Source organism: Convolutriloba macropyga, chromosome 9 (assembly GCF_964194025.1).
Source record: "Convolutriloba macropyga chromosome 9, txConMacr16.3, whole genome shotgun sequence".
NCBI classification, from domain to species: Eukaryota; Metazoa; Xenacoelomorpha; order Acoela; family Convolutidae; genus Convolutriloba; species Convolutriloba macropyga.
Genome location: NC_134476.1, coordinates 41,389,998 through 41,417,396, shown reverse-complemented (window position 1 = coordinate 41,417,396; position 27,399 = coordinate 41,389,998). Strand labels below are relative to the sequence as shown.

Genomic DNA, 27,399 nt, shown 5'->3' with positions numbered 1-27,399 from the left:
TGAATGAAGTGAATGCGGTGAAAAAAATCACCGCTAAAAATCGCAAATCTAACAAAAAATAACCGCTCAAATTACCAAATATCTTCACCGCTGAAATTATTGCAAAAAAAAATGTAAGCATAGCGCTGATTACGTTGAAAACAGTGAATAAAAAACACCACTAAGAGTCGCAAATCTTACAAAAAATCACCACTAATAAAACCAAATAGCTTCACCAAAGATTTTTTTTTACTAAAAAGATGTAAGAATAACGGTGAATGCGTTGAAAGCGGTGAAACAATTCAACACTTAAAATTTGAGGTGAAGACGTTGAGTTTCTTAACTTCTCACTTTCACTAAATCTTTTTGGCAACCAGCAGACAGATGAAAGATTTCTAATTTTTTTTAAAAAAATTGGTAAAAGAAATTATATAATTCACTAAAATGTATTTCATTAGAGCTTCCAATGAGATGATAACTAAAATAATTTGTTTGTTTTTTTTGTTTTTGCTAACCCACAGAAGAAATTTCTTGATTCTCTGGTATGCAAGAATTGTTTCAACAAACTCAACCAAAGTAGTTTTATATTCCTCGAAGTCTTTTTTTTCAAAAACAGTGACTCTCAATTGGTTCAAAGCAGAATTTAAATGAAGCGTTGTTTGAGCTCAACAATTTTGATATGTACGAGTAAAAAAATAAATTAAAGAAATAGACCATCTTTTTATTTCTCTGCATTACTCCGAGGAAGTGCGAGAAATAAGACTCAGAAAAATTTTTCAGGGCGAGAAGAAAGTTTGCTCCGATGCAGCATTTTTCATTTTAAATCTGTTTCCTATTAATAATTATAATCTGTTTTTCTCTATTTAGTAATAATCATATAATTTTTGGGTTGTTTATATAAGATTTTACATTGAATTTTTATAACAAAATAAGAATATACGCCCATTGTTTGCCTCTTTTTCTTAATTTCGGCCTATTTCTTTTCATTTTCGGCTTTCAAGTCATGTTGTCTTGGATTTTCATCTAGTTTTTATTGGAGTTATAATACTTTGAGGACAGAGTTGGATGAATTCTCGGCCTGTTTTAATGCAAAAGAAAAACTAACATTTATATGGCTTATATGTTTAAGGTGCCATTGGTTATGATGTAGATATTCACGGATCAAGCAAACACTGAAACAAAAGGTTTCTGCAAACAACACTTGGATCCTCGAAAATTGGTGAGATTCGCTCGAATTACTATTTAAAAAACTTGAATCTATATGGCCTCGTTTCAATTTCCTGTTTCCTTCGTTTTTCGTGGTATGCACCGTTCTTACATTTTTACAATTTTTGTCGTTTGCAATTGTTCAAAAGTATTGCGTGTCATTGTAGGACTCAGGATGATTCTGTGGGAATATCACTCTGTAGAAAATTTGCTGGGAACTCTAAGATTTTGATTTTCTTTTTCAAATTTAATTTCCGCAATATTTTTCCAATGAAATGTTTACTAGTTCAATAGATTAAAACACTGAGGTATTTTAAGCTGGAGTTTAAGTCAGTTTTTCAGTCCAGACCAATCTAGAGTCTAGTGTCTTCCATCTATGTTCTAATGATTCACTTTACCTTTCGTTTTCATTTCTTAATTTACTCTTCTTTATTTCAAGCCGAACTTTTCAGGCTTGAATGCTGACTGGCTGAATGCAAAAATTGAATGTGTTTTAAGTTATGCTGAACATTTTTCATCTGACATCGTGAATGCATTTGTAGTCAAAGGATCAATAATTTTGTATAGACTTTTAAAAGGCTTTGCTTTTTAATTGAATTTTTAACAATGTAATAAGGCATTTGACAAAAATGCTGCCAATTCGAATCTTTTATTGTCTTATTATATTTCGATACTTTATTGAAGGCAAGGAGTTCAATTTTGGCTATTTTCCGAGATCATATAACTTTTATTAGTTTGATATGTTGTTAAATTTATTTCTCTTTTGTCTGCTCATTGATGAATTTTCGTTCAAAAAAGAGAATAGAAAATGGCCCAAAATTTTTGCAATTTTTTGTATAAAACTTTATGGTTGAGTACCTAAAATTTTTCATTTCTGATTTGCAATTAAACTAACTAAACTAACTTGCTCTATCAATTTTGGTTTAATAATGGCATGATTCGATGATATATCTAGTACATATTTAGGCTAATAATCGTAAATAAAGCGTTAAAAGATCAAATATGAGCGCTTTCGAAAACTTTATCCATAATTTTTTCTCCGAAATAGAAACAAATGAACACAAGGTGTATAACTTTATAAAAACTAAAAGCTACATAGAGAAACTAAGTTAGAAATGCCAATCCATCTGTTTTCATTGAATAGTTTTACTTGTTCTACCTGAAAACCCAGAGCATCGATATGATGTTTTAATATGGAAGGATTGTAAAATCCCGGAAACTGAGTTTATTTTTTTCTCGAAGATAAGGAGTGCTTCGCTGCTGCTGCTTTTGTCTAATGTCGTCAACTGATAGCTACTTTATATTCCTGTCACATCACTTTTAGAGGAAACAAATCACACACAAAAAAAGGAAAATGTTCTGTCTAAATAATCAAAATCGTATTACTGAAAACATTTGAAACGTCTGTATGAGACGTTTATAATTAAAATTGATCTTTTTAATTTCCTAAAACGACTGACAAAACTGCGGATCTTTGAATCAAGTACTAATTAATCATGAACTCATATATTTCCAAGAACAATTTTAGAAGCATTTTCTTATTTTACTCATTTGATAAAAAATCAAGATGCCGATATTTTATTGTTTAATTCCTTGCTAGAATTTCCCATTAAAATTATTTAGAGAACCTACAAAAGATTTGGAGACTAAGTTTGAAAGAAATGGCGATCCCGTTGTGTTAAAAGGAAAAAGTGAAGACTTGAAAAGCTTTAGCCTAATTTTTTAATTTTTGGATCACAGATAAGAACTTAGAAAATATTTTAGATTTTGGAAACTTAATTTATGTTATGAAAATCGGGAAGAAAACAAACTTACCAGGTTTATAACGACAACTGCAGCTAATAGTTTACACAAAGAATGTGAACCACTTTCGAAGTGTATGTTTGTCACATATTGATATTTATCTACTAACAATGAATGGTAAAGGCAACTTTGTGAACGATCTCAAGTGAAGTAAATTTTTACTTGTAGCAAAGCAATGACACCCACTCATAAGTCCAAAAGTCGCGTGACAACAAATATCACGCGTGTTATCCCTTTAACAAATCTAAACTGTGATTTTTGTATTTTTGTATTCAATTTTAGACTATAAATAAGACCAATTTTTGTTAAAATTTTCCCTATTTTCTTAATTTCTTAAAATTAATATATCATTTAATCTGTAAAATTTTTTGAGCCGAAACAGCTTCAATCTCTGACTTGCTAAAACTCATCCCACCTCATCGCGGTTACTGCGGTACCGTGTGTAGTGTAATCGTTGGCAGCTTTGGCTCCTCTAGATTGACGGATGTTTTATGATACAAAATATGAGAGCTCCCTTGTATATAGGATGTAAATCAGACGTTGTAATAGAAATTATAAGTGTAAACTTCCTACTGGAACCATCCAACAACGTTGGAAGTGGATGAGATTCAGTGGGCACGCAGAGGATTACCCAACATGGAGCACTCATTTCTGTGCCTTTGCAAAAACCAAGGGCCTCTCCGAAACTTAGTTGAACTACCTGACATGAAATTAGCTCTGAGGGATATGCCAATGATGCGCAAACGCGAGAATACGAGGCACCGACTAAAACTAGAGCTACAACTGTGCAAGAGAGTGAGAGACGCAAAAACCAAATTTAGCGCTACCTCGCAATGACACTAGATGACATCAGCCTCATGCTCATTCGGCAAAATTAGTGAACAACAAGGGTCTCGGTGATGGACAGAAAACCTAGCAAATTCTCCAGCAACGGTTCAAAAGCAATGAGACAACCACGGTCATGAGTCTGATGATGCAGTTGGTCAAGCTGCAACTCTGAGGTTACAAAACAAAACCAACATTACTTCATCGGAGCGCAGGAACTGGTCACCCGCTTCGATCATGCTGGTGAAGAGTTTTCTGAGACGTTATTTTTTACAATGGTGTTGAACGGCCTTCTACAAGGATACGAGCATTTCGTGGTGTACGAGAATGTCAATCCTGCAGAGAATTTTACGGGTTTGCGGAAGCGTCTCACCAACTCTGAGGAGAACCGCAGACAGAGTGTTGATGTGAGGGAGGATTAGCACGTTGTCATGTCATCAAAGAAGACTTCACATCAAATTGGTATACACTCTTTTTCAAATCACATCCTAGGAAGAATTTTTCTAATCCTTGAAGGTCATAAAACCTAGAATGTGTTTTTATGTAACAATTATGGACGTTAGGCAGCTATTTGTTACAAAATACTACGCTGTATGTAGTTTATGCAAGAATGTAGTTCATCTAGCAAGTGCATGTAAACATCAACAAAAAATCCTCATAAAAGCTTAAAATCTAGTTTGGTCCCAAACAGCTCATCTGAAGTTTCAAACACTAACTTAGTTGGAGATTCAGGCAGTACTGGCCGCAAGATGGTAGATAACAATTGATTTAAAAAAATTATCAAAAACAAGAAACTACAGCTAACAATCCAGATGGAGAGAAAACAAAAATTGCAAGAATATTAGAACTAGATGAGGAAGCACGAGACACTAAAGGTGTGCTACATAAACTGAATTTTGAAGAAAATCTGCATTTACCAGAGTGCAGAAAAAGATTATTCCCAATTCAAATGTAGTTCAATACCAAAATGAAATTTGTCACACAAAAGTTAAGTCAGTGCTAAAACTCAGAAGCAAAGAAAGTTTCATGCTAATAAAAAAGACAAATTCTTCTTCTTAGCATAAGGAAAAGATATCTAGGACCACTTTAAAATATAAAATGGGGGCACATGTCAAGCAAAGCTCTGGCAAGAAGACTTGAAATTTGAATTTTGAACAGGAACCAAATACAACAGATGACGCTTCCTACGCTTCAGATTTTTTGTGAAATTTCTGCTTTGGAACTGATAAGGGGAATTTTTTCGAACTGATATTTGAACAGAATACAAAAACAAGGCCTTTAAAAATTTCGGCTTAAGCAAAGAAATAGCTCTTGAATTGGGAGTTCCTGAAACACCCGATCAATATAGTGTTGCAGAGCATTTTTTATAGAACATTAGTGCAGGCTGCAGGATGCCTTTTATTTGATTCAAAATTGCCAAAAATATTGGTTTTGAGCTGTGGATACAGAATTGTATGTTGGAAATTGAGTTGCTAAAGTCAAGAATGCAAAGTCAGCCTTAAAAAAAATTTTGGTAGAAAACCCAGAGGCAACCATCTAATAAATGATTTGTTGTACAGCCTATTGGAAAAAAAGTGATGCCAGGAAAAAATGAAAGTCTTATCCAAAAGCTACAAAAAGACTGTTCATTTGTTTTTCTGATATCACAACAGCTTATATAGTGCAAAATTTATATAGTGCAAAATAAGTTGGCAAATTTGTTATTCCAGAAGCGTTATTTTCAATTAAAACCATCTACCAGGTTTTTCAATACGAAAACGAAAATATAGAAAACAGCTTTCTATTACTAGACTTAGAGGAAGAGAATAACTTCAGAATACCAGCAGCTCAACCGAGTTTTAAAGAATCACAACTCAAACAGAAAGTATTCAGGAAAGTGAAAACAATACTGAAACTGAAACTGACACGAAATTAAACAAGAAAGGAAAAGTTCCGACGTCAAACCAAATTGACAACTAATGTACAGTTTAATCCAAAAACCGCATGAAAAAACATTGAGGGGAAAACCTTCAAAAATTTTAGTACCCGTCAAAAACTTAAAACTGAAAAAATATGAAACCAGCCGCAGAACGGCAAATGATTGGTAGGCTAGGTCAATTAGCAAACATTTCAGGAGTTAGGAAAATTTTCAATGTTGCTCAGAGTACGACGAAATGAAAATATTGAGAAATGAGGCAGCACAAGTTAGAGAACTAAGCGAAATGATAGTTTCAGGGCAGCTCCGGATGGCTTTGGTAAAAACTCCTCCAAGCTGTACAAAGCACTATAACAAAGAGTTTAATCGAGCCGGAAATTTTTGAAAATGCTATTTATTCGGAACAAAAAGACAAATGGCTTGAAGCAATGAGAACAGAGAAAGAAAATTTAAATGAAAAAAAAAGGGATTTAGTTCCAAATGAAAGGAACAAAATTTTATGCTTGGCCAAAGATTGTACCAAAATGATTCGAACGAAAAGATCGATAAGTTTAAAGATCGTTATGAACCAAAAAAATTTAAACAAAGTGCGGGTATTGAATATTCTGATACGTTTACTCCCACAAGCAAATCCAAAACCAATAAATTTCTAACAGCTTTAACAGCTAATGAAAACTTTTTTTAAAAACAAAGGTATGTAACCCAGTGCTTCACAAACGACCAAAGCACTGGCACTAATTATCTTTTCATCCGAGAACAAGTTGATGACAACTCAATCAAAGTGATCTTTATACCAACAGATGAAATGGTGGCAGCACTTTTGACAAAATTTTTGTCACAGCCGAAATTAGAGCAACAGTGAGAACAATTTTCGGACGAACCCAGATTCCCTTCCTAGCGGTAAAACTCTGAGTGTGGGTATTCGATCACAGAAAAGAACTTAGAAAATACCTTAGAGCTTAGAAACTTATCTTATGATAATAAACTCAGAAAGAAAACAAGCTTGCCAGATTTATAACAAAAATTGCGGCTGAAAATTTAGAAAACGAAAGTGAATCATTTTGTGGAGACGTTTAAAACTGAACACGATATATCCTTTTATTATTGCAAAACCACTGATAAAGCTGTGGAAATTTGATTCAAATTCTAATTAATGATGAACTCATATTTCTCCAAGAACAATTTTTAGTAGCGTTTTTTAATTTTCTTATATGATAAGGAGTCGAGATGCTGATATTTCATTTTTAATTCTGTGCTAGAATTTCCCATTAAATTTATGTAGAAAATCTACAAACAATTGGGACACTAAGTTTGAATGAAAAGGCGATCCGGTTGTATGAAAAGGAAAAAGTGAAGTCTTGAAAATTTTTAGCCTCTTTTTTAAAATATTGAATCAGAGATAAGAACTTAGAAAATATCTTAGATATTGGAAATTTAACTTATGATATCAAACTCAGGCAGAAAACAAAACTACCAGATTTATAACGACAATTGCAGCTAATAGTTTATAAAATGAATGTGAATAGTTTTGAACTGTATGTCAAATTTTGATATTTATTTGCTAATTTCGAATGGTAAATGCAACTTTGTGAACGATCACAACTTAAGCAATTTTTTGTATGAAATTATGAAATGACACCCACTCATACGCCCCAAAATTGCATAATTTTTGATATGTTATCCTTTTAACAAATTTAAACTGTAAATTCTATACTTTTTTGAGACTATAAATACGACCGACTTTGTTGAAATCTTCAGTCTTCTCTTCTCTTCTCTTTTGAATCCCCTAAAATTAATTTATCTTTTCCTCTCTAATATCTTTTGAGCTTAAACAGCTTTAATCTCTAACTTGCCAAAACGCGTCCTAACTCATCGGGGTTGTTGCGCTACCGTGTCCTTAATCCTGCTAACATTAATCGAGAAATCTAAAATTCAAACCCTCTGTGATTTGGAGCAGTCAAAAGCGTTCATGAAAAAAATGATGCCTGATTGCCAACCGGCCAGATTGATTGTATAACGACAGTAGAGAGAACAATGAGGTTTACCTCTGACAAACTGAAATAGTTTCTCCAAGTCAGAAATGGTTGCCTCTTCTTAGACTGAAATGGGTGCTTGCAGACTGAAATAGATGACTTTAGGCTGAAAGAGGATACACAGACTGAAATAGATAGCTTTTAGAATGAACAGTCTTGGATTAAATGGTGGTGGGGAGTCGTGGTACACTGTAGGGCATTGGATGGTATGTTATGGTATGTTGGTGAAGTTGGATGTGTTGAGTTGTGTTGACTAGTTTATAGACTTAGGCTAGGATAGGGCTACCCTCCTTTGTTCACATAGCTGACTATTGTGGCTATTGACTCTTGTATGTGTGAAATTTCATCACACTTTATTCACTGCTGCTCACCTTTTCACTCTGTGAACGACTTCATGACTGGCCTAGTGATGTGTCTTGTTGTTGTCTCTCTTTCTCTATTCGTTCCTATTCTACTCTCTTCACATACATGTCTCTTTTTCTTTCTTTTTCGCTCTCTTTCTTTGAATGCGAGATGATAAATATCACTATCCTCTCACTTCAGTTCTATCCCTTCCCATTTCTTATAGTTCTGCAGGCACCACTAGCAGTAAATAAGTTAAGAGAGAGAGAGAGAGAGAGAGAGAGAGAGAGAAATGGTAAGTGGTAAGGGCAAAGGCAAAATGTGTGTTGTTATTATGTTTGTACACTTCGATGGACACCTTTCTCTTATACTCTCTTAGCTCAGAACACAGAAGTCAAGCTACAACGGGGGGGGGGGGGGTAGGGCGTGATTCGGGGTCTCTGTCGGGATGGTGGTGAAGTGAGGCTACATAATAGGGGGATGGGTGGGGTAGGAGAGTAGTTCGGGTTTATGTTGTGCGGATGGTATTGGTCACCTAAACTAAGGCACTTCACTTCAACTTGTTCCCACCTCCTCCTCCTCCTCCTCCTCCCTCTCCTCTTTCTCCTATTGCCCCTTTCCTCCCTCTCCTTCTTCTCTCTCTGTTTCAACTTTGTCTCTCTCTTCCCTTCAGTTGTCGTCACAATTCTATTGAGAAGCCTTCCTTATTTGTCCACTTGTTGTGATATGCGGAAGGTGACAACAACCCACCCTTTACTTTCCTAACACTTCCCAATTTCCCACTCCTCTCTCTCTCTCTCTCTATCTCTCTCTCTCTCTCTCTCTCTCTCTCTCTCTCTCTCTCTCACACACACACACACACACACACACACACACACACACACACACACACACACAAGCAATCTCTTCCTTTCGCAGTTGCTTCCATAAGTCAAGATGCAATCAATACACACTCCAAGTGCCTTATCCTTTTTTCAGGTTAGCAAACAACCACATACACACGTTACCCTTCCTGACATGCATGAACAAATCTCCAAACATCAGCTGGACACTCAAACGTGCGAAGGAGTCCTGACCACTCACAACATATGACGTGTTTCCATCCAAACAACAGACTTGTATGCACAAAAGCACCTGGTGCATTAGAGGGCAATTTATTCACTTATCGCCCTCTTATGGTCCGTCTGCACATTCTAGCGATTTACCATTTTCTGACGAAATATCTCCCATTTACTTTTCAGTCCTCCTGCGACAACATTATCTCCTGTTAGCTTTAGTCTTTTCCAGTTATTACAACTATACTCATTCCATAGTTGATTCTAGGCATCAAATTCTGCTATAATTATATATTTGCTACTCATCGCCCACTCATATCTTTATGAAGTCTAGGAAGGTCGTAGAACTGATCGGTTTTGTGACCTCATTCAAGTCAGTGCTTAGGAGTTGTCACTGTTGACGTCAACTATGACTTCTCAACACCAACTACTGGTTTATCGAACATATTTGACAAAATCACCTTTTGTCTAATCTGTCCTTTTATTCGTGTAATAAGTGTCGAATAAAAGATTACAAAACAAGCGTGAAAAAATCCATCTGGGAGACAAAACGTCATAACACTTAGTTAAATGCTCAGATCAATTATATATTTAATTTGCGCCCTATATCTCGTTCCATTGAACAAAATGGCAAATTAGATCCGTATTTCTTCAATGTTACGAATTACTCGCGTTACTTTTAAAAGACACGTTACTTTTGATCATATTCCAATAGCTTCCATCTAAACTCCTGCCCACTCGAATGACTAGTATTTTGGGTGGTGGTGTTTATTAAGTGATGAAGACTCCAGTGAGGTTTGCGAATGCGGCAGCTGCCAAGGCAGGACAGCTGGCCACAGATGAGCAGAAGAGACACGGAGTCATCCTCTCTCTCGCCACATTCGCCATTCTGTACTTTGGAATCGGATTCCAGGTACATTTCTACCACTAACTTATCCTTTTCATTAGTTCAATACCTTGCTACAAAATAACAACAAGGAAAACAAAAAATCTTTTGGAAAAGATCTACGATTTCGTTCCATCCGGACTCGCCTTGTCGATCCGTCCATGATGAGACCGGATGATTATCTTGCAAGATCTCGCAAGACGAGTGGTTGTTTTTGAGAAAAAACAAACATATGTTCTTTCTTTTTAATCATTATAATTTAATTTGCTAAGAAAGTACAAAATTGCACATTTATTGGTTGAAATTGGCTGTAATTATTGCAATTGACTGGAATTGAGAAAGGGCATACACAACGTCCTCCTTGTCACGTGTAGATCATTTTTGAACTCGTTCAGATAATTTGCAAGATTTCAAGATGAATGTTTCTCTTGTAAGATTTTGCAAGATTCTAGCAGTCTTCAAAACGCGGTAAGATGGCGAAACCCAAAATCAAGAAGTAACTGAGCAGCTCTCTTAGAACTTTAGTAGGCCCTAAGTGAACGATTCACCGCAGCTGCTGAGTAAGGAGAAATTCCAAGCGGGAAGACCATTTTTGAATTAATGTAGGTTTGGTTTCTCTCTCTTTTTCTCTACCCCTTAAATCACTGGGGCTGAGCTTAAGCCTATTACAATCAGACAGGACAACACCGCGCCGGTGTTCTCCTTGAGCAATTCGACCAATGCTATTCGCTTGAAATTTTTGTTGTTAATATCTCAACAAAGTTGTTTTCCATAAACACAAAAATGAGCAAATGCTATTCAAAAAACAACTAAGAAATAATAACTGTGACTAATAATGACAATTAATATTTAGAGAGAGTTATCTTTAATTTCTTTTTAGTTGACAACCTATTTGGGGTAGTGAAAGACTGTTGGCAGTTTTCTGGTCAACTATATAATTAAATCTGTGAAAAAAAAACTTATTGGAGAGAGAAAGAGAGTTGAAATGTAAAAAAAGTTATGAGATCTACAGAAGAAAAAATGGGTAAACAATTAATGTTAACAGAGTTCTATAAATCGCATTAGAATACCGTTTCTTTACAAAAAATCTTTCGCAATTTTTTTCTATTGAATTTGACATTTTTCTTTTTTAATTTAATTTTTTTTAAATAAAAAGAGTCACAGAACAATTAGAAAAAGAATACAATCACTGCCATTTATTTTTATCATTAAATTTGATTCATCTAATAATGCTCCCAATCCCGAAAAAGTGGCCCAAAAACTAAGAGCCACCCCCCCCCCCCCCCAAGAACCTCAAAATACCATAATGAGGCTAAATTTTTGCGTTGGGTTGATAGTGGGAAGAATCCAAAAATAAAATGAGAGTTACTTTTATCAGAATTATTTGCTCTAGATGAAAATTAACTGGCTTTAAAAGTAGGCGTTTCTGTTTACAATAATATAAGTTTATTCAGAAGTCGCCGCTCCGGGGGTACATTTAAAAGTCATTTCGATGCTTGTATACAACAAAGATTCAGATATATTTCAAAAATTAGTAAAATATTAGGGCTGTAAATGCATTTGTTATTCTTATTTCATCGTTTCTGCGACAAAATGTCCTAATTAAGGTCTTAATTAATAACTGACTGTTTGTTATAATAATTAATGCTATTCGTTTAAAAATTTTGTTATTTTTATCTAAGCAAAAACGATTTTTCATAAAATCATAAATGAGCTATTACTTACCAAATTTTGCAAAACACCAACGAAATAATAACTGTGGTTAATAATGATTAATGTTAATTAGAAAGAGTTGTCTGTAATATTTGCTTTGTTGAGAAAGTGTTTGTGGTATTGAAAATCTTTTTACGGTTTTCTAATCAATTATTTAATTAAAGCAGTGAAAAAACTCATTGGAGAAAGAGAGAGTTGAGATATCACGTTTCTTATCTTCTAAAGAAGATAAACTCTGACTGAAACTTAACTTTACAGACTTCTATAGTTAAAATTAGACTACCGTTTCTCCAAAAAATGGGAGAAACCAAAAAAATTGATATCCTTTTTTATCGGAAAATTTTTCATTGAGATAAATGATTTTTTAAGTTAGGGTAAAACTTAAAATTCATTTGGATGCTTTTAAAAAACAAAAAGTTAGATATAACTCATTTAAAAAAATATATGAGATCTGTGAAAGCTTTCGTTATCAATAATGAATCGTTTTTGCAACAAATTTGCCATAGTTTGACAATGAGTTAAGAGACGGACCGTTTCCATTGTCTCCGAAAAATGAGTGAACAAATTTGAAAAGACGAGTCTACCAGGAAAAAAAAAATCAAAATTTCCAATTCTTTGGAGTCTAACTCATTTGAGATCTAAAATTTTATTAGTAGGTAGATTTTCAGCCAGAGTAGATTGTATTTACTATTTTAGGGGAAAATGATCACTATCAACTAAAACAATTTTGCTTTACTCACAAAGATTTAAATTAATGAAATCCTGGTTCTTAAACACTCATTTATTTTATCCAATCAGTTCGTTGGACAGACTCCTTCTACCTTAGCGGCAAAGTCATTCGAATTTCTTCTCCTGTTCTCGCAACCAGATTTTCTCGCCACTGCTTTGCAACCCAAACGATCGCAAAAAATCAGACATCAAATTCTCATCAGTTTTCGCCGCTCCTGATCATTGAGTGACAAATTTTTTGAAGAAGACTCCACTGTTAACGGTAGGACAAGGTTTCAATGGCTTGCTCGCCTCCTACATCTGCCTATAATCACGCATCTCTCGAAATCAGCATAATCTAGGATCCACAAAAAGCTGTAATAGAAGCTGATTGATACAGTCCACTGAAAACTAGAGATGACCCAGCATGTTGAATTCTTTTGTTATTAACCAGAAGGGCTGTTATGTTAGGGCCTTTTGAATTGTCTCTGAAATCTCCCAAAGGACTCGAATGCCAGAAAATGAATAGAATTCCAACCACGCTACCTTTCTGGTCGTACTAATCGTATTTTTGTCTTCAACAGTTGACAAGACAAACCACGTTTCCCCGCCCCTGTTGCGATAAGTCTTCCTTGCAAGGGTAAGTGACGATGAAATGGTAAAAATCATTGCTGTTGGCTGACTCGCATTCCATATATGTAGGAATATGCCGTATCGCCCGGTCTAAAGTTCTTGCCAGAGAGTAAACTCTCCTGATCGTAGATAGATGAAATAAGTGCATTTGAGCAGGCTGAGTTCATTCTGTCACGTATACAATTATAGCGAGCGATCATACCAACCAAATCATGGCCGAAATCGACTTGATCTTACATTAAATCCATTTTTCCAGGTTAACAAAACGGACTTTTTTTGTTGTGGCACACTTTGACACTCAGTGGGTATTTAAGAGCAATGCGTTGTTCATTTGGAGATAAATTGAGCTTGAAAGCTGGAATGGGTGCCAAAAATAATCAGGCACCTTTTTGGCGTATAGAAAGATATAGCTTACTTGCTTTTTGTAATTGCGTTTGCCTAGCAAGTTGTCATAATCTGAGTTATCAGGTTTTTTCTGAGGTTTTTCTTTAAAAGGGCTGCTCGGTTGAAATTTCAATTAATTCTTCATTTTTATTTACAAATGAGATGTCTTCAGATGAAATACGGCCTGTTAGAATTCTTTCAAGATCAGATGAATGGAAAACAGAACCAACAGAAGTCAAATCAGATTTTTGAATGTAACCTACAGAGACATATAAGAGACATAGTAATGTGTGTAAACTATACATTTGTCTGGTTTTAGACTCATTGTTTTCAAATTTAGCGCAAAAAGCTTCAAGACGTCTTCGAGAGGATACAATGTTTAATTAATTGATTGTTCCATATATTTGAAAATCGAATTTCATAACATAACAAAGGAACGTTATAATTGCATTGTGGTTTTTCAGTTGTTTTAGCTCAGAGTTGTTTTGTGTTTAAACGAGATTTTTTTGCCTCTATCAATCATTGCTCGAGAGACAAGACGTAAATAGTAATTGAAGGGGCAAAATCGAAAGTTTTTGATAGCGCAAGGGAGCCTTTTCAACAGATCCAACTGATTGTCGACCATTGAGAGAATACATATGGTTCCGCATAGAATGCCAAAAGTTTTTATGGTCTCAACCAATGAGAGGGGAGGTTATTGAGCGTTGCATGAACCGTAAAAAACAATTTGCGTTGTTCAGATTTGAGCTCAAAGTGTGATCAATATCAGTGTAGCATATGAACTAAAATGAAATAAAAGCGAAAATAGTTTCTCTACGTTGTTTATGATAATTTTGTGATAATCATTGTTTAGTTTCGATTGAACAAAGGTAAGCTTTGGTATCCCGCTTGTACAGATTATAACCGCAAATTGAAAATAAGCTTGACCTCACACTGATCAGGCGTAAAAACTACGGTAATTTCTGACTGATTATGTTTTTATTACGTGTTTTTTTTAAAATAATTCTTAGTTCTCTTTCCATAAAAAATTTCTTTCGTGATTAAAAAACTTGAGCAACAAAAAAAATAAAAAGTCATTTTTCCTTTTCTCTTGTATCCCTCTCTTGCAGCTCGTCTCTTATAGCTTCCTCTCTTGTATCCACAATTAAATCAACATCGCAACAACAGCAATTAATACTCACCCAATGAGCGGGGTTTAGACCATGTTTGTTTCCATCAATGAATCTCTGCACCCAATGAGAGGGAGCGAACTCTGATCTTTTTATCTTACCCAATGAGAGGGGAGACGATGGCTTCTTATTAAAGTATACCATAAGAAAAAATGTGATGGAAGCGCTGCTAATTCGGACATCTGATCTAGGTTTAACTGTTAAACTATTGCACCATCTAAGACTTGCTATATTTATTTTTTTTAACCTGGAAACGTAGCATTCTAGTAACAGTCTATTAAGACTCATAATGATATCTTGGTCCCAAGACAAAAACATCGGAATATGTTTGATAGAAGCATTTGTTGTAAAAGTAGTTTGTTAGCTTGTTTGTTTCAGTTGACACTGCAGAGTATCTTGATAATCCCGGTGGCCAACAAGTACTCGGCTGACCTCTGGCAGTCTGCTCTCGCTCTCTCAGTATTTCACGTCGCATTCGCAATCAGTGAGTCCCAGATTAACCCTTAAACTTTTTATCTTCAGTCGTCCATGAAACGATTAACGATAACTACACGATTAACACAAACAGCAAAGTTTTAATATTGACTGCATAGCTAACTAGATTTTTTCAAGAGTATCAACGGAACAATAACACTTTCTCTGCTTCTTATCCAATTATGACCAATGAAAACTGGAAGAAAACTCAGAACCAGTTTTTGTCACAATTGTAAATGTGCTGAACTGCTTTAGTTCGCGTTATTGTATATGAAATGAGATAGATTCTAGACTCCACATTTTGGCTGTGTGGTTTTATGCCTCTGAAGGGGTAGCACATACCTGAGCAGCTTTCTTAGAGCTTTAGTGGGCTCTAAGTGGACGGTTCACCGCAACTGCTGAGTAAGGAGAAATTCCAAGAGTGAAGCCCATTTTTGAATTAATGTAGGTTTGGTTTCTAACTAACGGGGCTGAGTCTGAGCTTAAGCCTACTCAAAATACAGCAGTACAACACCTTGCCTGTCGTCCGTGATCAATTCGTCCAACGGTAATCGTTTATACTTATGTGAAGTATTTCTCAAAAAACGGAAGGATTATTTCTCATCAAAACAATGTGCCATATTACTTAAAAAAAGCACTGCAAAAAGGAATGGCCCTTTGATTATACCATTCCGAGGAAGGTACTTTCATTCAACAATTTATGAGTCAAGCATCATTTTTCGTTAATTGAGGTTTATGTAATTGTGTACATGTACAGTGTTTGAGTGTTGTGTGATGTTTCAGCGTACTGGGTGACCCCACTTACAACTAGACTGGGTCTCCGGAATGTGACAGTGGCATCTGGGCTATTGGTCACTCTGGGTCGTATCTCCATCACCCTATCCCCTTCCCTCCCCTTCGTATACCCTGCATCCATATGCGCAGGTACACTTCCCTTCCCTCGGAACCCTTTTCCCCAAAAAATATGAAATATGCGGGTCAAAAATTGAAATTTAGAACGTACCCAATGCTCCTTAATTTTATCAAGCCAATTTAGGCAACCTTGCAGCTATATATAATTAAGGAGGATTGGTGGTTGCAAGTTTCAATTGATGACGTACATTACCCACCTTTTAACATTTTTCAAAAATAGAACACTAGAACAACACTAGGGTAACAAAAAAAATCAAATTGAAATAGTACATAAAATAAATGAGCTAGCATTAAGTACAATTGTATACGCTAGTCTTGGTCAATTGCTTATTTATAGGAATTTGTTACAATGTGGCCGAAAAAGATATCTTCCATTTACGCCAGAAAAAAAACATCTTCCATCTTCCATTCTGGCTGAAAGAAGGTAATAATCTGTCGCAATCACCACAAAAATGGGTGACCTAAAAACTTCGGAAACTTTCGGTGATTCTGTGGGATAATGCAATATTGTTTCATAATCGGAATAATTAAGCACACCATCGGACAAATCGACAAATATACCGAGAGTTCAAAATGTGCTGCATGAGACGTCCATGAATCAATTGAGACGTCCACAGATCTTTTAATAAAATGTGACTGATTATCAGCAAAATTGTTAATCACTCTTATGAGATATTCTAAATTAAGAAGTGAATTTCACCATGAAGCGCGTTTAGTACTGACAGACTTTTTCTGGAAGAAATGTTCTTGTGAGAAAATTTGCAGTACATAACAACTTATATTAACAGAAATCAAACCTTCCCTAAATCAAAAAAGCAATAAAAAGTTTAAGGAACTTTCAATTTTATCAAGGTGTATTTCCGCTTTCGGAAAAAAACCCATAGAAAAAACACCACTTGACTGTCAAAGAGAAGTAAAATCAATCAAATTAAATTAAATGAATTATATTCTAACATAATTACACAGATAATAGGAGCATTTTGAACCAAGATTCAGTATGTTCTGAAATTTTTGTCCTCCCGATATTTGACAGCAATGCCCAATTCAACTACTTTTCTATATAGAGAGTGACGGGACAGAAATGGCAAAAAATGCATCCAATAACTTAACTTCAGTATTGGGGAAGGCTTCCATTGCGGCATTTATTGAGATCTGATAGAAGTTATTAGACATGTTTAGCAGTACTGGCAACCTGTAATCTCGTTTTGAAACATTTTACAAAAATTAGATCTAGAGCACGAAATGAGCAGTCAGAGCACGAAATGAGCAGTTAGCAAACAGTCGCTTTCTTTTACACTGCATTACGTAATAAAATTTCAACTGCATTCTTAACTATGGCGCTGTATGAGAAACTAAACTCAATTGATCTTAACGATACAAATTCAATGCGTTCATTATTTCTGGATTTCATTAAAGAAATTAATTATCAAAAAGAAGAAATCAACCAACTGCGTAGAGGATGTGATCAACTAAGGACCGAAAAGGAGGAGCTTTCAAAGAGAGTTACTAAATTGGAACGTTATTCATCTTTTATGTGTTTGACTTTTCATGGGGTAGAGAACGGTGGTGAGTACCCGGTACACAAAATTGTGGAGTTAATCAGGTCAGTACAAATTCCAATTGAAACTCATGATATTGCGGCCTGCCATTACCTACCTGGGAAAGGTAAAAGAAAATCCATAATTGTAAAATTTCTTTATAATCATCAGCGCGATTCGGTATGGTTTAATCGCAATTCTTTTTTTGATCCGGTTTCTGGGGCAAAAATCCACATAAACGAGCGTCTAGCGGAAAGTGATAGAGACTTGTACAACTATTGCAGAAAAGAAAAAAATCTTCTTACAACCACGAACAAAAACCAAGTACGCGTTAAGTTCTCAGAAAACGATACAACTTGGTATCCAGTTGACAGTCGGCATCAAGTTGATTACCTTGTGGGAACTAATGGTAATACTGAAAACGAATGGGGTATGGAAACAGTAGAGATGTTGGCACAAGAACCTTATGTAAATAAGAAAACACCATTGAAAAGAAGTCGGCAGGTGGCTTTTCAACCACCTCAAGGAAGTTTTCAAAAGCATTGTGGCACAAAACAATTTGACAAGCTGGACAGGTTATGCTGTTTGACTGAAAAAGTATTCAATTTATTGGTTGAAAAAGAGTCTCCGCCGTCCAAAAAAAGTACAAACTTGAACGATGAATGCAATAACTTCTCGAGTAATCAGAGCAGTGAAGAGAATCCGATTTAGTCTTCATACATCATTGATTGTCATACTAAAAACAAAAGCCGAACTTTTTTGGGTTTAAACATTCAGTCTTTGAGATTCCATCATGCTGAACTAGTAGTTTTCCTTGATACATTAGATCAAAAACCTGATGTTATTGCTTTAACTGAGACATGGTTAAAAGATAGTGACCAGCCTGACGACTATGATCTACCAGGTTATCAGACAATAGTGTCGAAACCCAGAAACAACGCTAAGAGACGATCTGGTGGAGTAGCCTTTTACATTAGAGATAATCTTCAATATACAATACAGGATACTAACACAGAAATTGAATGCTTAATTTTACAAGTGAAATACGACGAGAAATGTTTGCATAATTTTTGCGTGATTTATAGACCTCCGTCTTTGAAGTTAACTGATTTTCAACCAAAGCTGGAAACCATTTTACATTGTTTGAAGTTTTCAAAAAAGTAAAGTTTAATCTTTGGTGATTTTAACATAGATATATTAAAGAGAGAAAAAAGTACCAAAAATTATGAGAATCTTTTAAGATCATTTGATTTTCAAGTACAAAACTCAATGCCCACAAGGGTAACCAAAAATTCAAAGAGCTGTATTGATCATATAATCACAGAAACAAACATAAAAACTAAAACGCTAGGGACGACAATAAGCGATCATTTTATATTAACTGCTGAATTTTTTGTATCAAGCTTTAAAATTAAAAGCATTCAGTCATCGGTACTCATGCGAAATTTGAAATCAATCAAAAATGACAAAGCGCTGAATTTTCTTTTCGTCTTAGACCAGAATATCAAAAAAATTCCTGAGAATTTGAATGCTAATGATTACATGAGTACAATGATCAAGAAAATTATTGAAAGTTTAAACAAATTTGCGCCTGAAAAGGTGTTCGAAACATCTGATTCTCCTAAATCTGCAAGCTGGATTACAAATGAAATCAAAAATGCCATTGTAAAGAGAGACAAAATGTTTCAAAAATGGATAGCAGAGCCTACTATTGAAAACCAAACTAGATATAAACAAATACGGAACAAGGTAACTAACTTGATAAGAAATGGAAAAAGAGACGATAACTTCAAAAAACTTGGAAAAAATCCAAGCCCAAAAATTATTTATAGGACACTAAAAACTTGTAAAAGAAAGGACAATACCATCGACTTACCAAATCTTGATGACTTGAACGATTACTTTGTTTCAATTGGACCAAAATTATCTGCAAAATTTAATAACGAAAAAAGCAGTTGCAATATACGCAATAATGAAAAAACGATGGTACTTCATCAAACAAATGAATCAGAGGTTACAAAAATCTTGAGGAAAATGAAGAACAAGAAAAGTACTGGTCATGATGGAATCTCAAACGAAATTTTGAAGTGTTGTTCTCCCATTATTGAATGTCATCTTGCAAGAGCCATTAATTATTGTTTGCTAGAGCGTATTTTCCCAGATTCATTAAAAATAACCAAAGTAATACCCTTATATAAAAAAGGAAACAAGACTGACCCTGGTAATTACAGACCTATCAGTTTACTGAGTACAATAAGCAAAATTCTGGAGAAGATCTTACTTAAGAGGATGATGAAATTTTGTGTAAAAAATAATTTGCTAGCGAACAATCAGTTTGGCTTTAGATCTAAAATGTCATGTGTGCATGCAGTTGCCACCATAACGGAGTATATTCGAAATGTTATTGCCAACAAATCAACTGGGCAAGCTAGTTTTATTGACTTAAGCAAAGCTTTTGATACAATAGATCATAAAATTTTGTTACTAAAAATAGAAAGATATGGATTCAGAGGTCCAATTTTGGAGCTATTAAAGAATTATTTAACTGGGCGCACCCAGTTTGTAAGTGCAGGATGCAAAAAAACGACAGAAAAGCAAATAGTTTGTGGCGTACCTCAGGGCTCTGTTCTGGGCCCTTTTTTGTTCATTTTGTATATCAATGATCTCCCCGCAGTTTGTAATGAAAGCACTTTAGTAATGTTCGCAGATGATACTACTGTTGTTAATGCCAGTAATGACAATAATTCGCCTCTACAAATGGATGTTGAAAGAGTTTCCAACTGGTTTAATACTAACAAATTAACAATTAATTATGTCAAAAGTGAAGCTATAAATTTCGGTAAACCCACAAAAGAAAAAGTAAAACTCAAGGATAATGCTCTAGATTACAACACATCTTGTAAGTATTTAGGAATCTACATTGATAAGAACTTAACATTCCGTGATCATGTTGATTTTGTTGTTAAAAAACTTAACAAGTTTTGCGGACTAATGTATCGGGTACGACATTTTTATCCAAGAAGGTGTCTTCTAATGTTTTATGACTCTTTTGCCAAATCGGTCATAACTTATGGTCTATTAGTCTATGGGAACACAAGCAAACAGAATTTAGAAAAAATTGATAGGGTACAGCGAAAAATCATTCGAGCAATTTTTTTCAGGAAAAAATATGAATCCTTAGGTCTTACACTAATTGACAACAAGATATATACTGTATACGAACTTTACGTGATTGAACTTGTCAAAGAACTTTTTAAACAAATAAGGTCCGAATCTCCGCTACAATACATAATTCCTCAAAGTCTAGCAGTCATTAAAAAACAAACGAGATGGAGTTTAAGAGGCCTATTTCCCCCACCAATTTCGAAAACTACAAAAAACAAAAAGTCATTAGCTAACTTGTTGAAGAAAACATATAATTGGCTAAAACAACTGAATTTATTACCCGAAAACTTTCAAAACTTTAGTTTTCAGCAAGTGAAAGCACATATATCAAAAATAAGTGAGCTTTACATTAAAGATAATAGGGATGTTTTTGCCCTCTATTACTAACTTTTAATACGCTTCAGCAAGATGACATCAATTTATTTGGGTTATTAATTTTTTGCGTATATGGGCACAGACTTGAAGAGCAATTATGCTCATTTTGTGTCCTAATTGGATTGTAACTGGATGTGATGATTGAAATGTTGTCCAATACTATCCAATTGAATTAACTATTCTATTCTATCAAAAATAAGAACCTAATTGTTAATTCTTAGTGTGCAAAATAAGAATACTAAAAGGGTATAACGGGCTCGTGACTAGCATTTCATATGTGGCTATATGGCTATGTTGATATGGACTGGATTGACTTGGTCCACATGTGTTTAGGAATAGGTACGATCTTCCTGCACTACAATGCCATAATTCTTCTCAACTACCACTACAAGTACAGTGAGACGCTCTCTGTTGCAATGGGATTCGCACTCTGTGGACAGCCAGTGGCCATAATGAGCACCCCTCTCATCCTATACTGGTTACAGAGACAGGTCGGATGGGTCGGAGCATCCGTCATATCAGGTACACTCAATTCAATTCACTCCAAAATAAACAATGACACAATAAATTTAAAATGTCGAATTTTCCAAGGGTTCAGTTTCAGGGTTTTTCACGTGTCTCACAAAATCCTATGCGTTACTTATTGTCTGATCAATATCGCACACCAAGACCTCGACCACTACGCACAAACAGTCACAATAAATTTAACGAAATTTGTCATCTATTATACAACTATAATACCGGTCACGCCTGAATTTTATGATTAATCCAAACTTCAGGTGGGTCCAGTTTCACCCTAGTATTCATCGCGCTGGCGTTAAAGCCGCACGAAGAGTCAGAAGCAGAGGCAATTCCAGATCTCTCCTCAATTGTCCAGACCCCTCGGATGAGAAGTCGCCTCCAACCAGCAGAGGACAATGCAGGTAACAAGCTCAACATATTGACAAGTAATTTTTATTGTCTTTTGTTTTCCTTGATCGTCGGATTGTAATTTAAAAAATCAGATGAGTATTTATATGAGACAATAACGAAAAGATTTGTTCAACCTGGTGCTACAGATCATAGACAATAATTAAAAGTCCGAGGCAGCATTTATGGACCTGAAAGCCAGTTATGACGCTAAATGTAATACAACATTACTGGTGTAACTCCTGCTCTCCTATCAATGACAAGGAAAACGTGGTACCACCCAGTTTGCTTCAGTGGTCTAAAATCTGCCCGCATGTTAAGTTTTTTTGCAGTTGGATTTTGTGAATTGTATTATCCGCTACACTAAGGATTACCGTTGAACTAATTGATACTCAATTAGTCCCAATAAATAATTGTTCAGCCTTGCCGATTTAACAAGTATCAAAATAATTCCAAGTTGAAATTTCGCTTGCGTTTTTCTAACAATTCAAACTTCAATTCGAATTAAGAAAACTCAGAATCAACAGAAAATACCTATAAGTTTGCAAAGACTAAATTCCAGTATTGTATTATTAGATTTAAAAAACAGTCAAAATTACTGTAAAAGCTACTGTGTGAGAAACAAAAATTTTTAAATTTCATTGTTCGCAAGTCTCTGTAATGGTTTCAATAACAGCAATATGAAACTACCGTTGGCTTCGTTAAAGCTTGTAAGAGATATTGCCTTTCTAATTTGTAGAAAATGTCTTTAACTTATGAATTTGTGTTCCACAAAAAAGGGGATGAGAAGATCATGGTTAGTTTTCTCTTTAACAGCTTAAAGTTAAGTTGTTTTGGTGATCATCAAGTTGATTTACAGAAACACTTACAGAAAGGCACTTTAAGAAGTAAATTATGGATCACCAATAATGCTTCATTACGCATAGTGCGTAAATTTAACAAGATAAAAATTGAGAGTTTCCACTGATTTTTGGTAGTTTTTGGGACAAGTGTTCGGAATTTTTGAAGAGATATAAATGCCTCAAGAAACTTCTTCTCACATGAATATTGGCCTCTGAGTGAATAATAATAAATGTCAACAAGGGTCATTTGTTAAAAGCAAGCATCTGGAAATTTTTTTGAGAAGAAGTTTTAACTAATCATATCACCTAAGTATTAAGTTTTTGATATGGATATATAGAGTTTTTATTTTAAATGACACATCTCTCTTGTCTTTAATAAATGAGGCAGATTTTGTCCAAATGTTTTTCTCAAAATGCATTTGCTCGTTTGTGTAATTGTTTTGCGACAAGAATCAAGGATTAGGTGATTTAAAAATGTAGTACTGCTGGTAAAAATATCTCTCAGAAACACATCTGTTGCGGAAACAAATTTATCGGGTAAATGGCTGTAATAAATCAACTCAACATTTTAGCTGAGGAACACCTCAAATGAGTTGAGCTGCTCTTTTGGTTTTTCGTTAGCGAAGTTTAATTTGATCTTGGTCCTCCTCGACAACGTGCTGTGATTTACAAAATCAAAGTTCACATTTAATATATTAAACAGTTAATCACCCGCCCCATGTAGCTATCTTCATTCATCTTTCTACGCGCTCTCGTCTGCTTTTGAATGTATTTGAAAATTTTTGAGCTGTAATTGCTATTTTCTCGATTTTGTTGTTTTCATGAGCTTGATCTGCCCACTCCTTGGGTGAGTCAAACAGAAAGCTCTCTCAAAGTTTTTCCCTCAAGGCAGTTAACTGTTGTTTATTGCAGGCTGTATCTGGTGAGCGAAGTCAAGTTTCATAGTCAAAACCATGACCTTGAATATCCAAGTTATTAATATATTAAGGCACTTGTGTACCTTTAAATTTGATTGGAAAACCCTGAAATGCAAGTTTAAAGCAATAACTTGATTTCTTATTGAGGTAACTCGGCAAGCGGAGCCTTCATCCAAAAACTAACATCAACTGCAAACCCAACAGTGACTACAACTGTAGTCTGTTGCACTGATAATGACAACCAAAACACATCAAACCAACAACACCTCCATCATAACCAGGAGGAGGAAGAAGAGGATTTGTGTGATCCAGATGAGCTCAAGTCTACTCTGGAGAGTATTAAGCCCCCCATTGTCGTATCTGCTTATGGGGTCCCCCCAACTGATATCACAGTTGCCCCTAATCTTCAAAGTATGCTGTCTGCTGCTAATTTTGGATCCACTCGTTTGGCAGGAGTAGTTAAAGGTGAAACTTTGTTTGTTAGTTATTTTTCTACAAAAACTAAGTTAGAAAGATATTAGTTATGTCAAAGCTCGAAATTTTCCATTCAAATCAATTTAAAAAATGAGAGAAATTCTCTTACAGGAATGGGATTTAAATGACCGGAACATTAAAGAAACGAATAGATAGAGCAATAATATTTATTCCAAAATTATTAAAAATTAGGTCCGTCAGATCTGTTGAAATTTGGAGATACCCTGCCTTTCAACGTGGAATAATTTAGGCACATATTAAGGCTCTGCTGTCAGGCAGAAATGATCTATATATTTGATAGAATTCCCAGGTTGAGGTCCCAGACTGCAAGTTTCTCTGTCCAGATCATTCCAGACGGAAAGTGCCTAGCTCCAAACTTTCGTGCGTCCATCCGACTTTCGTGCGTTAATGACCGACTTTTGTGTGTTCATGATCAGACTTTCATGCGTTCACCAGACTTTCGTGCGTTCATGATCAGACTTTCGTGCGTTCACCAGACTTTCGTGCGTTCATGATCAGACTTTCGTGCGTTCACCAGACTTTCGTGCGTTCATGATCAGACTTTCGTGCGTTCACCAGACTTTCGTGCGTTCATGATCAGACTTTCGTGCGTTCACCAGACTTTCGTGCGTTCACCAGACTTTCGTGCGTTCATGATCAGACTTTCGTGCGTTCATCAGACTTTCGTGCGTTCATGATCAGACTTTCATGCGTTCACCAGACTTTCGTGCGTTCATGATCAGACTTTCGTGCGTTCACCAGACTTTCGTGCGTTCATGATCAGACTTTCGTGCGTTCACCAGACTTTCGTGCGTTCATGATAAGACTTTCGTGCGTTCACCAGACTTTCGTGCGTTCACCAGACTTTCGTGCGTTCACCAGACTTTCGTGCGTTCATGATCAGACTTTCATGCGTTCACCAGACTTTCGTGCGTTCATGATCAGACTTTCGTGCGTTCACCAGACTTTCGTGCGTTCATGATCAGAATTTCGTGCGTTCACCAGACTTTCGTGCGTTCATGATCAGACTTTCGTGCGTTCACCAGACTTTCGTGCGTTCATGATCAGACTTTCGTGCGTTCACCAGACTTTCGTGCGTTCATGATCAGACTTTCGTGCGTTCACCAGACTTTCATGCGTTCATGATCAGACTTTCGTGCGTTCACCAGACTTTCGTGCGTTCACCAGACTTTCGTGCGTTCATGATCAGACTTTCGTGCGTTCACCAGACTTTCGTGCGTTCATGATCAGAATTTCGTGCGTTCACCAGACTTTCGTGCGGTCATGATCAGACTTTCATGCGTTCACCAGACTTTCGTGCGTTCATGATCAGACTTTCGTGCGTTCACCAGACTTTCTTGCGTTCATGATCAGACTTTCGTGCGTTCACCAGACTTTCGTGCGTTCATGATCAGACTTTCATGCGTTCACCAGACTTCCGTGCGTTCATGATCAGACTTTCGTGCGTTCACCAGACTTTCGTGCGTTCATGATCAGACTTTCGTGCGTTCACCAGACTTTCGTGCGTTCTTGCCCCGACTTTCGTGCGTTCACCAGACTTTCGTGCGTTCACCAGACTTTCGTGCGTTCATGATCAGACTTTCATGCGTTCACCAGACTTTCGTGCGTTCACCAGACTTTCGTGCGTTCATGATCAGACTTTCGTGCATTCACCAGACTTTCGTGCGTTCATGATCAGACTTTCGTGCGTTCACCAGACTTTCGTGCGTTCATGATCAGACTTTCGTGCGTTCACCAGACTTTCGTGCGTTCATGATCAGAATTTCGTGCGTTCACCAGACTTTCGTGCGGTCATGATCAGACTTTCATGCGTTCACCAGACTTTCGTGCGTTCATGATCAGACTTTCGTGCGTTCACCAGACTTTCTTGCGTTCATGATCAGACTTTCGTGCGTTCACCAGACTTTCGTGCGTTCATGATCAGACTTTCATGCGTTCACCAGACTTCCGTGCGTTCATGATCAGACTTTCGTGCGTTCACCAGACTTTCGTGCGTTCATGATCAGACTTTCGTGCGTTCACCAGACTTTCGTGCGTTCTTGCCCCGACTTTCGTGCGTTCACCAGACTTTCGTGCGTTCACCAGACTTTCGTGCGTTCATGATCAGACTTTCATGCGTTCACCAGACTTTCGTGCGTTCACCAGACTTTCGTGCGTTCATGATCAGACTTTCGTGCGTTCACCACACTTTCGTGCGATCACGATCACACTTTCATGCGTTCTTGCCCCGACTTTCGTGCGTTCACCAGACTTTCGTGCGTTCACCAGACTTTCGTGCGTTCATGATCAGACTTTCATGCGTTCACCAGACTTTCGTGCGTTCACCAGACTTTCGTGCGTTCATGATCAGACATTCGTGCGTTCACCAGACTTTCGTGCGATCACTATCAGACTTTCATGCGTTCACCAGACTTTTGTGCGTTCTTGCCAAGACTTTGGTGCGTTCACCAGACTTGCGTGCGTTCATGTCCAGACTTTCATGCGTTCACCAGACTTTCGTGCGTTCACCAGACTTTCGTGCGTTCATGATCAGACTTTCGTGCGTTCATCAGACTTTCGTGCGTTCATGATCAGACTTTCATGCGTTCACCAGACTTTCGTGCGTTCATGATCAGACTTTCGTGCGTTCACCAGACATTCGTGCGTTCATGATCAGACTTTCATGCGTTCACCAGACTTTCGTGCGTTCATGATCAGACTTTCGTGCGTTCACCAGACTTTCGTGCGTTCATGATCAGACTTTCATGCGTTCACCAGACTTCCGTGCGTTCATGATCAGACTTTCGTGCGTTCACCAGACTTTCGTGCGTTCATGATCAGACTTTCGTGCGTTCACCAGACTTTCGTGCGTTCACCAGACTTTCGTGCGTTCATGATCAGACTTTCGTGCGTTCACCACACTTTCGTGCGATCACGATCACACTTTCATGCGTTCTTGCCCCGACTTTCGTGCGTTCACCAGACTTTCGTGCGTTCACCAGACTTTCGTGCGTTCATGATCAGACTTTCATGCGTTCACCAGACTTTCGTGCGTTCACCAGACTTTCGTGCGTTCATGATCAGACATTCGTGCGTTCACCAGACTTTCGTGCGATCACTATCAGACTTTCATGCGTTCACC

General features: G+C 36.4%; 1 protein-coding gene across 8 annotated transcripts in view; it reads left to right on the top strand.

Moving 5' to 3' along the window:
- LOC142345788 (uncharacterized) overlaps positions 1-27,399 on the top strand; it is a 97,672-nt gene that overhangs the window by 35,490 nt on the left and 34,783 nt on the right. For 7 of the 8 annotated variants that reach the window (XM_075398137.1, XM_075398140.1, XM_075398134.1 and 4 more), the window contains 6 exons: positions 9,082-10,071; positions 15,030-15,135; positions 15,909-16,049; positions 21,449-21,637; positions 21,895-22,038; positions 23,931-24,248. In XM_075398137.1, the coding sequence (XP_075254252.1) occupies positions 9,937-10,071; positions 15,030-15,135; positions 15,909-16,049; positions 21,449-21,637; positions 21,895-22,038; positions 23,931-24,248 (1,033 nt within the window). In that variant the 5' untranslated portion in view covers positions 9,082-9,936. Of the gene's footprint in view, positions 1-1,138; positions 1,199-9,081; positions 10,072-15,029; positions 15,136-15,908; positions 16,050-21,448; positions 21,638-21,894; positions 22,039-23,930; positions 24,249-27,399 lie in introns of those variants that run through there. The other variant, XM_075398138.1, reaches the window with a different exon arrangement.